Raw genomic sequence first — 16,075 nt, 5'->3', positions numbered from 1 at the left:
TCGCTTTTCCATCCCGCTTTGGATTGCACCGCAATCCATCAGAATCGGATCAGACGACCAAACCGGCCTTCGTTTTGGTGCGTCCTCCCTCGCCAAATTGCCACCATCTCCCACGCTTTTTTTTTTAACTTGACTTATCCAAGTTAGGCAATTGAGACTTGTGGTACGCATGGTAAGCAGAGAACAAAGATAACCTTGACTCCCAGAAGATTCCACGCTCGCCCGACCTCTGGCTGACCTGCCGGGATTCCACCCAAACGCACACAGCATCATCGCAATTTTGGGAAACCAGTGCGGTGATGTCATCATAAGCAAGCTATTAGTGATGCCTTTGGCCACGCCCCCTTTTCCGCCCACAGATAGTACGTCACGGCACCGAGGCCTCGGCTCTGTTAAGTTGTGGTTCGCGTGACCGCGGCGTTGCTCACCAGCATGTGCGTTTGTGTGTTGAACGAAAGGAATGAATGAGTCACGTTTGTGTACGCCGACGTTTTGGTCAGTTGCTATCTTCCAGCCAAGTGTGAAAGGTGCAACACGAGGGATCGCCCGTGTACAAAACCTAAATGCAATATAACAGCACACTATGACTGGATTGCAGATCTAAAAACAAAAACTTAAAAAATATATAGAACATTGTTTCGATTACGTCAAAGATAACCAATGTTTGTAAAGGCCGTGAGGCAGATTCGATCGACATGGCAACACAGAGGTTGGAATTTAATTGGACCAAGCAAATCTAACACGCACATTAACACACAAGATTGTTGAGAGGGATGTCAATATTTTTGAACCGTGTTTAGACCAGCAGGGAAGGCCTCGCCGGCCCCGACGGCACACCAAAGACGACATTCCCATCGGTCACACGCACACGCACACACCGTGCCAAGTCGTCGTCCTCGCGCACACTCGCACGGTGGTGACAAAGCCGAGTCGGAGTCGTCGTCTGACAGTAGCTCGGGTTTCATATGGATCACGACGGCGTGCTCCTATGTCATGACGCTACAAGTGTGTCTGTGTGTATGTGTGTGCGTCTATACGCGCGTGTGTGTGTGAAGCAGAACCGCAGCATAGCCCGAAGACGACGTCACTTGGCAGGCAGACCCAAGCCCAAATGTTAATGCCGATTTGAGTGCCACTGCAGACAGACACACACACACACGCACAGGGGCAACAATTTGAGCCCCCGCCACTTAAAGTGGCCTTCAGCTCTACCTGCTGTTCTTTTTTGTACACACTGCACACACACGCACTTCTTTCCACCGGCTGATTGATGAGCGAAATAAATATTTTGGACTCGCCCATCTCTCTCTCTCTCTCTCTCGCCACGCTAAGATGAATGTCTCGCGGAGAGGACCGCTCATTTAGTAGCCATCCATTTATTCGGCGCGCACGCGCACACCCACGCTGTGGTACACCAGCGGCGTGCCAGAAAATCTCAGCACATCAGCAGTTTGCGCGACGCCCAGAGCAGCAGCCAAGCAGGTCGCCGCGCGAGTGTAAATTAGCAACAGAAAAGAGAAACGTTTCCAGTTGAGAATTTCGAGTCGACCGGGAGTGTGTGTTGCACACAATCAAGTTCCGTCTTGTGCAGTCAGTACACAGCGCAATTCTGTGTTGACATTCAACTGAACACCTCAAAAAAAAAAGTTCCACTTGGCCCAATGTCATAGAAGGAAATAATAGGGGAAAAAAAATCATAAATATTGTTGACTATACGCAGAATTTATATTTCTGAAATGTATTTATTAACATTTTCTTTCATGTTCCATACCTCTAATCTAGAAATATCATGCTTTGTGTTTTTTGGTAGACTTTTAAGTTACAATTTTACAACCTGCATATTTCTCGTGTTAGACATCTAGTATACGTGCAATTCTCTTCTTTTCGTCTTTACAATTTTCTTTGAGGACGTGCCTGTGCGTGTTGCGGTCATATTGACGTTCCCATCATAAGTGTTGGGAGAGATTTTTGTGTGTGTGGATTCAATTCACTTTTTATTCACTTTTGGCCTGTAGACAAAAATCGGTGACCCACATTTGAATTGCGCCGTTTGTTCTGTGAACTGGTTGTTGTTGTTGAAGTTGTTTTGTCAAGAAAACGACTTTGTGAGCTGCTGCTGGTGCTGTTGGTTTGATGGTGTCAGCTGATACGGGCCAGTTTCTCCAGAAATCCATCAGAGACAAAGCAAGTGATCAGTGACTCACTCTCGGTATGAGCCGTGCCCCGACCTCAGCCAGCTGCGGCGATTTTTGGACCCGGCTACGTCCTGAAATCTAATCCATCCATACGAGCTCAGACAGATTCATGCGGAGGATAGAAAAGGTTTTCTTCTCTTGTAACGGAGCGCGTCGAGCCGCCGCGCGTTAGGTATCTGCTGGTCATTTTCTCCTCCCTCTGACGCTAGCTTGCAATTAGATAGCTCGTGAAAACAACGCCAGACGCGCCAGAGGGAATCCTCGGCCAGCGCCGCTGTAGGCTTTGGATCCGGTCTTTCGCTTTATTGGGTTGAAGCGAGTTCTGTGGAAACTAAACAATTCTGTTGAACTGGCAAATGAAACCTTCAAGGAGAAAAAAATAAAACAAAACAGTGATGGTGGATCTATTTAGAAGCAGAGGCCTTCAAGTTTGCACGCGCGTTAACAAAGTGCTTTGACGCCCAAATCCGCTGCCCACTTTGCGATGACATCATTGCATCGCGTAAACACGTCCGAATACAACAAGCGGCCCGCCGGTCAATCCGAGCTTGTTCTTGATGGATTTCTTGGCGCTGCGAGGTCACGGCGAGACGATAAGCAAAGCCATCGGAGACGAGGAGCTCCGTTTTCCCGGAAGCGTCGGGGCTCTGGTTGCTACGGCAACAGCGATCACTGATCATTTCCTGCTAGCCGGTGTCGGATGTCACGTGTGAGGACGTGCGGTTTCGTCATCTTGAAGCACTTAGCGCACATCTTTGAAGTGTGTGTAGGTGTGTGTGTGTGTGTTTCCCTTTTTCAAAATGGAAGAAAGCTGGGAAAAAAACTTCCGCAGCCGACCCGACCTTGGACCTCACGTTTGCCGCTTGCCAGCGTATGCGAGTCAGCGAGAGAATGAGAGCGATGTTGCGCTAGTGACCCGTTTGATTCACCTTGACCTTTGCCCAGCAAGAGTCTTAAAACTTCAGGAATCCTCTTGCATCATTCCCGTCACGCCGGGGGGTCGCCACTAAAACGAGTTCATTTCAAACACGCTTGGTCTTAAATGTAGAACATCATTTTTTAGAATATTCTGAATTGAATTAATTCCACAGCCATTTTTTTTTTTTTTTTTACTACATAGTTTATTGCAGGAGTACATTTAAACCATGACGGTTACAAAAACAACCGAGAGAGAAGACATTCGTAATGCAGCTAAGCAACACAATATTTCCTATGAAAAGAAATCCAAAATATGTACAGGACGGTCAGGAAAGAAGAAACGTAGTCGCCTGGCCTTTAAAAAATAGTCTTCCCCCCAAGTGCTTTGCGTTTTTTTCCATAATTAATAGCAAAAGCAGCGATAATAAGTCTTGAATAACAAAACATTATGACAGGAATCAATTAACACTATAAACAATGTGTACACAATGTAAATGAAATACATAACATTCTATAGAAATCCAGTATTTTCCTTTTTTTTTTTTCATTTCGGCTCAAAACTAAAATCACTCTGTGGTAGAATAAAAAGTAGAACAACAATAATAACATTATAATGTTAGGTTATTAGTCGATAGCTGATTTTTTTTCCCCGTGGTTTGCGAGTTTGCTTGAGTATGACACGATTTCAAACAGTAGCATGTGAACGCTCTTTTTTTTATTATTTTTTTCCTGTTGCTTTATACAAAATGCAGACCTTCCAATTAGATACCGACGCGTGTGTACTGTACGTACTTGACCGTTGATTAGTTTCATTCATTCCGCTAGCTAGCTAGTTAGCTAGCTCGCGCCTACTAACGTGTATCTAGTGAGACAAACAAAGTGAGTTTGACAAAAACAAACACGTTTGGACATCTCGACGTCTCCGTGAGACAACGTCCACAAAGAAGCAGCAAAGAGAATACTCGTCATGTGTTTTCCTGAACAAGTCAGTGGTGTGTTAAGACAAAAAACGGCAAGCCACGCTATTGATCGTTCTCCGTGCCCCGCCCCTCAAACCTCATTGGTCCGCGCCGCTCGGGCTTTTGGTTGGTTTGAGGGACACCGGGATGGAATGATATTTAAATTTTTTCTCGACGTGCTTGCGAGGAGCAGCAAAGCGGGAGCGACATTCAAGAACGAACACGACGACAAGACAAGGACGAGCAGCGTTTACATGTCAAGTGGACCATTTTTTTTTTGTGTTCATCACTCGCCGGTGTTTGCGATGCTAGCTGTGAGAGCGATGTACATTGGAAGCAGCGGGTGCTCGTTTGCTTCCGACGCGCTCCATCTTCGGCGACTATTCAATGAAATAATGTCGGAAATGAGCAGGCGGGGAGATTTAGCCAATGGGGAGGCTTTCCAAAGGCATTTCTGAAGCCAGACCAAGGTGATTTTCAGTCATTGGGAATGCAGTTGAACTCAATTTTAAGATTTTTTTTTTTTTTTTGCGTCCGGACGACTGGATCTTTGTCACCCCTGTTTACCCTGCTCCGATGATTGACCAATTTAAGATGAAGCAAATTCCCCAAAGCCTTTGCTTCCTGTTCTCCGGTACCCTGTTTGATCCACCTTGCCTATCAACACCTCATTGCCCCGGCACCCCTCGATGCATTCCCAAGATATTCCATCACTTTTTTGTTAAGTTGAGAGCAGAATCCTTACGGCAGCTTATTCCTCTTCCGTCGGAACAGGAGATGAAAAAAAAAAAAAAATTTCCTATTAGTCCGAAAACGTGGAGAAGAAAATGTGGCGTCCTTCTTTTCCCTCCTTCAATCATCGGCGCCTTCACACGGTGGCTCCGAGCAGCTCGTCCGACTTGGCCATGATCTCGTTCTGGTTGGAGTCCAGGCCGTAGAACTTGACCTTCAGCCCATCCACCGGGTGGACCACGGGCACGGTGATCACGCGGGGGAAGTTTCGCGTGGCCAGCTCGAAGCGGCTGGTGCTGGCCAGCTCGATGGCCAGGAGGCGGAGGAAGAGTGTGGCCAGCTGCTTGCCCAGGCAGGAACGCACGCCGCCGCCAAAGGGCAGGTAGTGGAAGCGCCCCTCCTTGTCTTCGCCACGCTCCTGGCTGAAGCGGTCGGGGTCGAAGGCGTCCACGTCCTTGAAGACGGACGACGTGTCGTGGGTGTCTCGGATGCTGTACATCACGCTCCAGCCTTTTGGAATCTGCACCCCCTGCAGGCCGCAAGACAAAAAAAAAAAAAAAATCAAAAAGACTGACTTGCATCTCAGGTGACATGTTCCACACTTACGTCAAGTTCAAAGGTCTGCATGGCGGTCCGGTAAGCCCCTGAGACGGGCGTGAAGAGCCTCAAGACCTCCTTGATGACGCAGTCCAGATACTTGAGACTGACGATGGTGTCCAGACGCAACTCGCCTTCGGGGCACAGGCGGCCGTTATGGAGGAAGCCCCGCCCCCTCAGCTCCTCCCGTAGGCGCTCCAGGACCAGCGGGTGGCGCAGGAGCTGCATAATGAGGGAGGTGCTGGCGCTGGCCGTGGTGGCGAAGGCGGCGAAGATCAGCTCGATGGTGGATTCCTGCAACAATGCGCAAATATGGGCTCCTGGCATATTTTGTTGGCGGGAAGAAGCGGCTAGTGGAATAAATAACACGGAGGCTGTTGCGTGTGCGCGACAGGGCCTCCCCAGTTCGCTTTCCGTCTGTGTGTGTGTTTGTGTGCGTGCATGTGTGTGTGTGTGTGTGTGTACAGGAGGCCTCTTTCAGACCCCTCCAGGGGGAGTCTTGACTTATTTTTGGCCCTGGACTTAACCCAGAAACCACATGGAGAGCGAGCGAGTTGAGTTTCCACAGAATTCCTCGGAATGACTTGAATAGGTAAACAGAGGGTGTGCCCCTACGCTACTCTGTGCGTGTCTGTCTCATGTTCTCGCTCTAGCTCGGATGATTGATGAGTGACGAGCGCGCTTATGTGCGTCTCGTGAAAAAACTTTGGGTCCAACCTTGAGCTCCTGCATGGTGAGCTCGGCGCCGTTCTCCTTGGCGCTGTCCATGAGGACGTCCAGAGCGTCGCTGTAGTCTTTGTTGTGCGTACACAGCGGCTTCTCCCTGATGGCTTTCTCGATGCTCTTCTGCAGCTTGTCGCGAGCTCGCAGACCCTGAACACGAGGAAATGTCAAAATCACTTTTGAGTTGTGGTACTTCTCAACGGCACGAGATTGGGCCCCCGCGTACCTTCCTGTAGCCGCTGAAGGGCATGTCGATGGGCAGGCTGAAGAGATTGTTGACAAAGTCCTGGAAGGTGGAGAACAAGTGCTTCATCTCCTCCTCGGAGACCCGAAATCCCAGAAGCACCCTCACGGCCATGGTGAAGGACAACCTCTGGCTCTCCCTGAGGGAAGACGCAAGCAATTCCACTCATGATGCTCGCCGGCGCCGCTCGTGTCGGGGGCGGGGCGGGTTTTTACCTGTAGACGTTGATGGGCTCGGGGTTGGAGCTCCATACTCGCAGGCTCTCTTGGATCACCTGCTGGATTTTGGGCAGGTACGACTCCAAGGCCTCGTGGCTGAACACTTTGGCAAACACCTGCATGAATCAAAAGGGATCAACGTTAGCGAAGCGGTCGGTTGATGGCGGCCATCCCACACACCCTCCCCCCCCACGCGTCGTCGTGTTTTCTCCTTGGAGTCAGCACAACCGCAACGTTGTTTATGCGGCGAGATGATTTACACGTTTGTTATTTGACGCAGACAAAAATGCTGATGGGAAATTTATACCATCGGGGATTCATTTCTGTACATTGTCACAAATCTCCCGAGATGACTTCATGACACATGATGGATTAGATTCTTGGGGCATGTTTGTGCTTGTGGGAGATAGTTCCTGCTTGATGGATGATTTTCTTTTCAATCAATAAAATCTATTCAGGGGATTGAAAATCGGAACGGCAAATTGGTGCTGTTGTTAAAACTTTTTTTTTTTTTTGGTAACTCATTCACTGCCATTGACGGCTATCGACGTCAAACATCTACTGTGCTGGCAGTGAATGTGTTAATTTAATGCAATTGTCTTATTCCACAACAAAATGCTGTTTCTCGCCTCCTAACTGGAGCTCGTAGGAGGGAGCACAAAACTCCAATTCTGGCCTCCTTGTACATTTGAGACTTCATTTTAGGATTCTTTTATTGGTCTTTCAATCTTGCCTGCCCGATTCTTCAGGTCCGCAGACCAGACGCTACTGGCGTTAGCTAGGCAAACCTTTTCCGTTGCCGTTTTATTCTTTGTCTTTGGACTCAGCATGACATTTTGCATTTTTTTGGTCTTTTGTTGTTTACCATTTTTATGTCATATATTTATTTTAACTCTTTAACTCTCTTGTGTTAATTCATTTTAACCTACATGGATGTGTAGCATTAGCCACACGCTAATGGTTTTACACAATGTGAAATAACATTGTCTGCTATTTTATTTGACTTCTCCAGGTGACGCCGCCACAACGTGATCATGTGACCGGCACCCCAGTGAGGGCGATGGTCCAGACGAGATTCCCGCAACTATATCAGGTTTGGAGAAAAAAACCACACACAAATGTTTGTTTGAATTGTCTAAATTGGGCATCTGAGACATTTTGGGACGTTCTAAACTTGGCACGAGAGAGGGGTGTGGTTCGGGCGCAAGGGGGGGGGGGTTAATTGTTCAAGAGTCATTCTGCTACGCCACAAAAACGTGACTGTCTTTCTTGTAGCCTGCGGCACACACACACACACACACACACACACACACACACACACACAGCGCGGCGTAGTGAGCGACACACAGACACAGCGGTCCTAATAACGTCCATATGTCTTAAATTATGTGCTTTAAGTGCTGTGAGCTGCTGGTTCCTCAAACATGTAAAGACTCCTTTATTCTTCTCGCCGGCCTTCTTTTCCCTCGCTCCTGCCCTCACCCAAACTTCCACGATCCCCTCTTTCTATTTTTTTTTTAATTCTCTACCGACTCCCCTGCTTTAATTTTCTACTTTACTAAATAACTCCCATCAATCAATCAATCAATCAATCAATCAATCAATCAATCAATCAATCAATTAAACTTGATTTATATAGCGCAAAGTGCTTTAGGTGAATTGAAATCAATCCGCACACGAAATGGTCCTCCCCAGCTTCCATTCTCTGTTCTGCAATGGCACAGCGGACTTGGCCACGCTCAGTTAGAACACCCGCGTGTGTGAGCGCACTGGTTTGCGTCTCACGTGGCAGCCCCCTCTACTGGCTCCAGGCCTGCAGGTGCAGCAGCCTCTCTCTGAGCTGCTCCCAAATTCGAGCACGTCGCCAGCTTTTCCGTCTCGGGTCTGCCGTCTTTCGCCGAGCGAGTTTATGCGCGTGCGTGTGTCGGTGCCCCCCCCCCCCCCCTCTGCAGAATGCCCCTCTTTGTGCCTTCCTAATCAAGGGTCATTACACGAGGTTAGCGCAAGGGGGGGTCTCCGGGGAGTCGGGAACCCAGATCAGAAACTTAAATTGAAAGCCTAACCCTAGTTTGAAACCCGAGTTTGAAACGTTAACCCCACTTGGAAAGCTGAGGTCACACATTGTGCCGGCCCGATCAGAGCCCAGAATCGACCCGGCCGACCTCTGGCGGCCTCGCCGTCTTCCACCCTGCCCCCCCCCCCCTCCAGGACCCGGCGGGAGAACGCGATTTACAGGAAATGCACTGGATTGCGCGTGAGTGTGAGCAAGGTAGATATTTGCCCCGGGGACGAGGGGATAATGGCGCTAAGTGGCTGATTACCTGAAATGGTCCTGGCGAGGAAAAGATGGCGGAAAGAGAGATAATGGGCGGCGTCAGGGAGGAATTAAGTGGTGCACAGTCACGACCTGAGGAGTCACTCGCCCACAACACCCAAAATGACGGCCACATTGGTTTGTTTTCTGGTGAGAATTTGGCTGGAGGACATGACCTAATTGAGTCCGGCTTCAAATATCAATTATTTTTAGAGATATATTTGAGCACTGATTCCAAATCTGACCTTTTTTTCTTCAGCTCATCAAGCTTTCATCACCGTCATAATAATAATAATAGCATAATAATTATAATATATATATATATATATATATAATTATATTATTATTATTATTGTAATATATATAATTATATATTTTTATTATGTGATATAGTAATATTAAGTGATATTTATGAATTACAGGATAGGTTTAGCAACAGGTGGATTTTTTTCTGAAACGCCATAGCTATAAATTATCATAAATTATTACTCATGGTAAAACGTTGTGTTGCGCAAGCTTTTATTAGGTCAAATAAAAAAAAAACAGACTTTGCTGTTGAGCAGTGTCAAAGGAGGAAACGGCGTACTGACCTTCCTCCTCTTGCGGTGGATGTCACCAATGCTGTTGGCGAGCGAGTTGGGCCCGAGCAGGGCGGCGGTGCTCTGCGGCCAGTCCACCGTCACCAGCGTGTGCTCGCCCATCAGCACCTTGCGCACGTTCTCGGCGCCCGTCACGCGGATCAGCGGGCGGCCCAGCAGGTGCGTCTTGAACACGTTGCCGTACTTTTGTCTCCGCGAGGCGTGGAAACTCGAACCCTGCGTGCGTGGGAGGGAAGCGAGAAACATCCGGGTCAAGCGGGTCACACCGATGCCGTCTCTCGGCCGGCGCGAGACGTTTTGGACTCTTGCCCTGTAAATGGACTGTGTGTGTGTGTGCGTGTGTGCGTGTGTGTGTGTGTGTGTGTGTGTGTGTGTGTGTGTGTGTGTGTGTGTGTGTGTGTGTGTGTGCGCGCCTGAAGCAGTTTACCGTGTTACACACAAGTACGTTATTCACACAAACACGTGTGGTGACACACATGCTCGCAGTGAATTCATAAAATTCACAAAAACGTGCAAAGTAAACAAACACGGCGAGGCCGCAGTGTGACAACACTAACTGGTTTGACCTCGGAGGCCTCTCGGGGGAAGAGATATGCGCGAGAGAGAGTCACACACTCTCACACATGCCGACGACCACTGTGAGTGAGGTATGGCGAACATTTATTTCTCACTTTCTGCATCTCTTGCTCCAGCTCTCTAACATTTGTGTGAGTCACACTCCAGACCAGCAGGAGGCGGTCACTTGCTAGGCCAGGCTCATTTGTCCGTGTGTGCCGTAGCCATCAGGGGGCAGTATAATTCATGTAGACAGCTTACATGTCATAGTGAGAAACAGAAGAAGACTGTATGTTTGCTGTATGTTCAGTTTGCGTGTGTTGCTACCATTTGTGCTCAGTGGTAAGTTATTTTAACGTTTGTAATTGCTGCGACATCAATGATAGTTTTGTTAGCCCGTCAATGGGATTTAGCGTGATGTGTTAGCATCAAGTTGGAGAAAAGGGAAAGTGTTTTGGTTAACTCCACAATGTGTCATTGTGTTCAGTTTTAAAGCAAAACTGTGTGGCAATATTAAGCGGCAGCTTCTTTTTCGGAGAGGTGCATACATTTCTCAAGACAAAGGACGGAATCGCTAATGGCATCGGTTGACGTTGCAGACGGATGCTCAACTAAAGCTACCCAGAATTGTCATGAATTGATTGCTACTGTGCCTGAGTCAAACACTTAAAATAAAATCCCGAATAAAATGGCTAGCAGGAAAGTAGGTCTCTGTATTTTTACAGGCACACACTGCTTTGATAACAGCTGCCATTTAATTAATAATAGCTTCATTTAGAAATTGCATTTTGGAAATAGTTACCAAACGGTTCAAGAAAGGGACAAATACTTTTCCACAGGCCATTTGAAGCATTTGGGGCGGGAGGCATTGGGGGCTTGCTCCTTAACCCCTGCGGCGAACCAGGCCTCACTGTATGGTTCTTTTCTCTGTGAGCAACACGCCCACGTTCTTGTCGCCTGCGACGTCGGCTCGCACCAATTGAGCCCAGATGCCGCTAATTAGCATTTTGTAATTGCGCTAACCCGCCTCAGATGTGCGCGCCCTCACGAGGTGTCGACGTTTGTCTCCGCCGCCGTGACCCCCGCAACCCCGTCGCGACCCCCCCCCCGCCACTGCATTTCAAAATTTCCTTTGACTACGACAAGGAATCCTCAACATCTTCAATCTACTGATCTGAAGTGTTTTCACAGCTCCTGTATACTTCCTCTTTTTTACAACACGCACGCACACATTCACCAGGTTGCTGACTGGCCTCTGGAGCCCTCAGGGTGTGTGTGTGTTTTGTGTGCGTGTGTGTGTGTGAGGGTTGTTTTCCAAGCTACATTTTGCTGCCACATGGATGTAGAGTGGTTTAGTATGTCTGCTTGGCATCCCGGCCTACACGCACGTACGCACCCACACACACACAGTGGAAGGGGAGTTCCTTCAGCAGCCAGACAAGGCTCCCTTTCACACTCCCAAGATACACCATCAGATTGATGCGTGTGCGCGTGTAGGCGCAATACGTTACGACACTATATGATTTTCCATTTTCGTTTTCCTCCATTTTGACTTTTTCCACACAGCATACAAAATGTTTTCATGTCTTGTCGCTGACAAGTGTGTACGTGCGCATGTGTGTGTGTGTGGGCGGAGGTTGTGGATGACATTTAGCTAAAAAGGTGAGAAGTCGACTCCCCCCTCGCTGTCCCAAATCTGGCAATATGCACAAAGACACAATCACACACACACACACACACACACGCACAGCAAGCATGGAAAAGTTGCGATGTAATGACGCCACTCTTTTCTCGCAAGAAAACATAACCACATACAGGATTTGTGACACGCAGACGCAGAAAGCCAAATCGCAAAACGGGCACCTCCACATATTCAAATCGGTAAAATAATAAGCGACTTTTACCGCTTTTCGGCCGAAAGTGCCCGCGTTTCTCCGCCATGCGCACACGCCCAGGGTCCGAGCGGCGCTAAAAATACCCGCGTGTTCTGTTGGCCTTGGCCCGCCGACGAACCTGCGCCGGGGCCTTATAAATGTCCCCTTTGTAGCGCCGTGGAAATGTCCAACAAATGACTCTTTTATTAGGCCATGACAAAAAAACACAGCTAATTATGTTGACTTAGATCTGTGTGTGTGTGTGTGTGTGTGTGTGTGTGTGTGTGTGTGTGTGTGTGTGTGTGTGTGTGTGTGTGTGTGTGTGTGTGTGTGTGTGTGTGACATATCACGATGATGCTTAGCAGGGAGACAGCGGGGGTTCGTGTTATGGCAAGAAAGGGGGGCACGTGAATGGAGCAACGAAAAAACACGCACACATCTTCCAGTCAAAAGTAACGTCAAAGACAGAGTTTATTGTCGTCGTTTTCCTTGAGGATAAAAAAAAATGTAAAAAATGCCGTTGAGTATTGTGATGTGTGTTATGACGCCACTGCAAGTGCTGCTAGTTAGCGCGTCTATGACGTTTCCCATTCCGTGTTAGCATTAAGCTAGCTGACTTGCGCGCTCGTTCCATACAACACAGGCCATTCTCTTTGTTTTCTGTCAACATCAGCCGAACGAGTTTTTATCTTCCCGCAATGGCCGAGCGGGCGATGGCCGTCCGGAGTTTCGAACCCGCCACTCGGCCTGATTGACGTTCGAAGCCAGAGTGGGTGAAACGAAGGTTAGAAATGAGGGGGGGGGGGGGGGGGGGAGGAGGAGAAGGAGGAGGAGCAGCGTGAGGACAAGAGGCGGCCAAAGGCTGCGAGGGAATTCCTTCCCTCTTTTCAGCTGTCAATCATTCAGACGCTGCCAGAGATGCCAGGGAAACCTGCGTGTGCGCGCGCATGTGTGTGAACGCCGCGATAGGGCCTCGACTCGACAATGACCCGCGTCGCCTTGCGGTCACGCCGTCGCATCAGAAAGAGCAGAGGAAGGAAGGAAGGAAGGCGAGGAGGCGGGAAAAGAAAAGGAGGAAGGCGGAACGAGGGAGAGCGAGAGTGCGGCGACGGCGGAGGAGGAGGGGGGGGGCGGATTAGCGAAGAAGGGCTTCAGATAGTTCAGCCAGAACACGAGTAGAATGCGGCGAGGGCGATCGAGGGGAGAGAGAGAGAGAGCCAGAGCGTTGGCCCCTGACCTGAGGACATTTTAGAAAAGGAGATTATGCTTGTTGAAAACGCTCTAAGCGCTCACCCCGGGACCCCCGCTAATACCCCCGACACACACACACGCACACACATTCGGCAGCACCGAGGCGTGCTCCTCCGCCGCATAAACTAGTCTGCCCAAATGTTTGAAGGTAATTGCTGAAAACATGCAAAGACTGAGAACTATGTCGGGCTTAATTGTGGTCACATAGCCTTTTTCACCATTTCGGTTTGGCTGATTTGCTTTTCTTCGGATTGGCCCTTGGATATTTTAGAGCGCCTCGTTAAATATTTTTAGTCTGATGTGACAGTCAGCATGTGGACAAGGACTTGACGCGGCCGCTTTAGAGCGCCTTGTTGTCTGCCGTGAGTGCACACGAGGTTCGAAAAAAAAGTTTAAAATGTTACTTGACCGCTATTTTTTTTATTTTATTTTTTTTAGTTTTAATCTGACTTTATAGACGTGGCCAGGCATAAAAAAAAGTGCTACACAAAGTAGCATTTGAGACTGGAGAAACAAACAGCTTGATTTTCCACAATTTTTAAGCCTCATTTTGCCAATTTTTTTTCATTTTATATTTGAAGCTCTCTTATTTGTGGCGTGTCTAATTTTCAAGAAATTTATTTTTACTTCACACAGACTTTGAGTACAAAGGTTTTGAGTTTTTACAATCAAGATCTCAACCTTGACGGACTTGATGGAGTTCAAAGGAGCTAACAAACCTATTTGGACAAAGTAAGAACTTGAAAGGACTGACATTTGTTTTCAAATGTAGGGCAATCAAAATTCTAAATAAAGAAAAAAAATGGATTACCCACCACTGCAAAAGACACACACGCGTCAGGTCCCAAAACTGAATCTGAGCTGCTGAAAAAAAAAAAAAAGTCTGCTGTGTGTGCGTAACCACAAGTATGCCACGAAGGGCAGTAATGGAACCTTCGACGGCAAAGACACCAAACGCACAATGGTGGCGGCGAGCGAGTTCTGGTCCGTTTCAAACATCTCCCGTTGGCCGCGTCCATGTGCTTTGAATCTGTGTAATAGCCAGGAAAAGTTGCCAACTTTTCTTTTTTTTTTTTTTTGCCCCTCGCCAATTTATTGACACACGTGGAAATACAAATTTAAAAGCAATGCCTTTTGAGACTTTTTTTTTTTTTGGGATACATGAGCGTCAAATTGCGTCATCAATCATCGTCGGTATTCTAAATAGTGGTGAGTAAATGTTGCCGTGTTTTTTCAATTTTGGACGCTGTTGCAGGCACTTTATTTGCCTTTGTGGGCCATATAGAATAATGTGGTGAGCCAGATCTGGACCTCAGGCCTTAAGTTTGACACACCATTTGCATTGTGACTACATGGGACAAAAAAAAAACAAGGTCCACTGGGAAAATTCATGATATCACAAACTGTGCACATACATTTATTATTATTATTATTATTATTATTATTTGGTGGGCGGTGTTGGGTTAAAGTCAAGGTTTATAATATGGATTTGATTATTTTATTTTGGCTGAAAATCTAAAATAAATTTGTACATTTTCTAAAATTAGTTTAAAAAAATTGCTTCTCACAATAGTTGTGTTGTCATCTCATTTCAATGGCTACTGAATTTAATTCAGATCAATTGTTTGCATTTTATATGGCCCAACAAAGCAAATAATTCTTTCACAAATACATTTTTTTCTTTTGATTTTAGTATAAAAATCTGTTTCACAATTTATGGTTCCCTGACGATGATCATTCAACCTCTGTTTATATCAATCAAGTATTTGGTTGTTACTATACTGTTGAACTTTAAATTTTACTTGTATATTAGTAAAACGTTTGTGAACACCATTTTTTTTTTTATTTAAAGCAGTTGAAATTTATTGAAAAGTTTGTTTGATGCGAAGGTTAAAAAAAAGTAAGGTTACCCAAAACTAAAAAATAATCTTAAGGAGGCAGCATCCATCCCCACAGACCAAACCCCACGGAGCTCGTTTGGGATGGACAGAAACACTACGCAAGATGATGAGATAATTGCACAAGCCTTAAGCACAATTTAAATTTGGGGACTCCATATTTACGTTGAACGTGTTTAAAAATATACATTTCATCAAAAATATATATCCATGCGTTTTGGCAACCCCATAAAGCAACCGGCGCTTCATTGATATTTTCAATTTGTGAGAGAGAAACAAGAATGAGCATCTCCAGCCTCCTCCGGCCTGCCAATCAAAGCACGCGCTCCAAGTCAGCGGTGCCAAGTGTTGCGCACGCAAACGAAACAAGCAGACGCAACGTGAGCCAGCCAGCCAGGCAGAGAAGGGAAGGGAAGGGAAGGGCAGCACAGGCGCCGCTTACCTGCAGGAGCCAGTGGCACGTCTCGCCGATGAAAGGGAAGCCCATGGAGCCCTTGGGCATGGGTAGCTTGCACTTCTTGTCCCGCGTGGCGGTCCAGCGCAGCTGCCACAGCTGCTGTGACACGGCGAGCAGCAGCGCGACGCACAGCGCGCACGCCGCCAGCGTGGCCAGCGCAGACAGCAGGTCGAAGGTGTCGAAGAGCATGCTGGGGCCGGGGGTGGGGTGGGAGGGGACGCGACGAGCTCCTAGCAGCCGGACCACCTCATGCCGCTCGCGTGAAGGTGAAGATGATGATGATGACGAGCGCAGGGAGGAGGAGGAGGAGGCGCGGAGGATGCTTCGGCTGCTGCTTCTGTGGGCGCGCGCGTGTGGGCGCACTGTGCGTGTGTGCGTCAGTCAAATGAGTGTTTATATAGCGCGCAGGCAGCGGCCAAGGTCTCCCCCCTCCCCGCCCCTCTGCTCCACCTCCTTCGGCTCCTGGAGGAACCCCCCACCCCACCCACATCTCCTCTCAGGAGGAGGAGGAAGAGTGCGCCCGGCGCGTCAACTGTTGAAC

At 47.9% G+C, this 16,075-nt stretch overlaps 2 protein-coding genes across 7 annotated transcripts in view; one reads left to right on the top strand and one right to left on the bottom strand.

Annotated features, from left to right (window-relative positions):
* tkfc (triokinase/FMN cyclase) overlaps positions 1-16,075 on the top strand; it is a 57,662-nt gene that overhangs the window by 18,060 nt on the left and 23,527 nt on the right. For all 6 annotated transcript variants that reach the window (XM_085905752.1, XM_085905746.1, XM_085905750.1 and 3 more), the window contains exon 4: positions 7,599-7,679. The gene's annotated coding sequence lies outside the window, so the exon portion shown is untranslated. The remainder of the gene's footprint in view (positions 1-7,598; positions 7,680-16,075) is intronic.
* On the bottom strand, positions 3,317-15,723 carry cyp26b1 (cytochrome P450, family 26, subfamily b, polypeptide 1). The gene is made up of 7 exons (XM_085905754.1): positions 15,520-15,723; positions 9,491-9,715; positions 6,584-6,702; positions 6,351-6,507; positions 6,119-6,274; positions 5,411-5,695; positions 3,317-5,333 (listed from the first exon to the last, which is right to left on the bottom strand). Exons 1-7 carry the CDS (start codon positions 15,721-15,723, stop codon positions 4,941-4,943), a joined length of 1,539 nt encoding a protein of 512 aa, XP_085761880.1. The 3' UTR covers positions 3,317-4,940.

The sequence above is a fragment of the Syngnathus leptorhynchus genome, chromosome 2, assembly GCF_054491065.1.
Source record: "Syngnathus leptorhynchus isolate UIUO chromosome 2, UIUO_Slep, whole genome shotgun sequence".
NCBI classification, from domain to species: Eukaryota; Metazoa; Chordata; class Actinopteri; order Syngnathiformes; family Syngnathidae; genus Syngnathus; species Syngnathus leptorhynchus.
The sequence above is the reverse complement of the archived record's forward strand: the minus strand, read 5'-3'. Positions and strand labels throughout refer to the sequence as shown.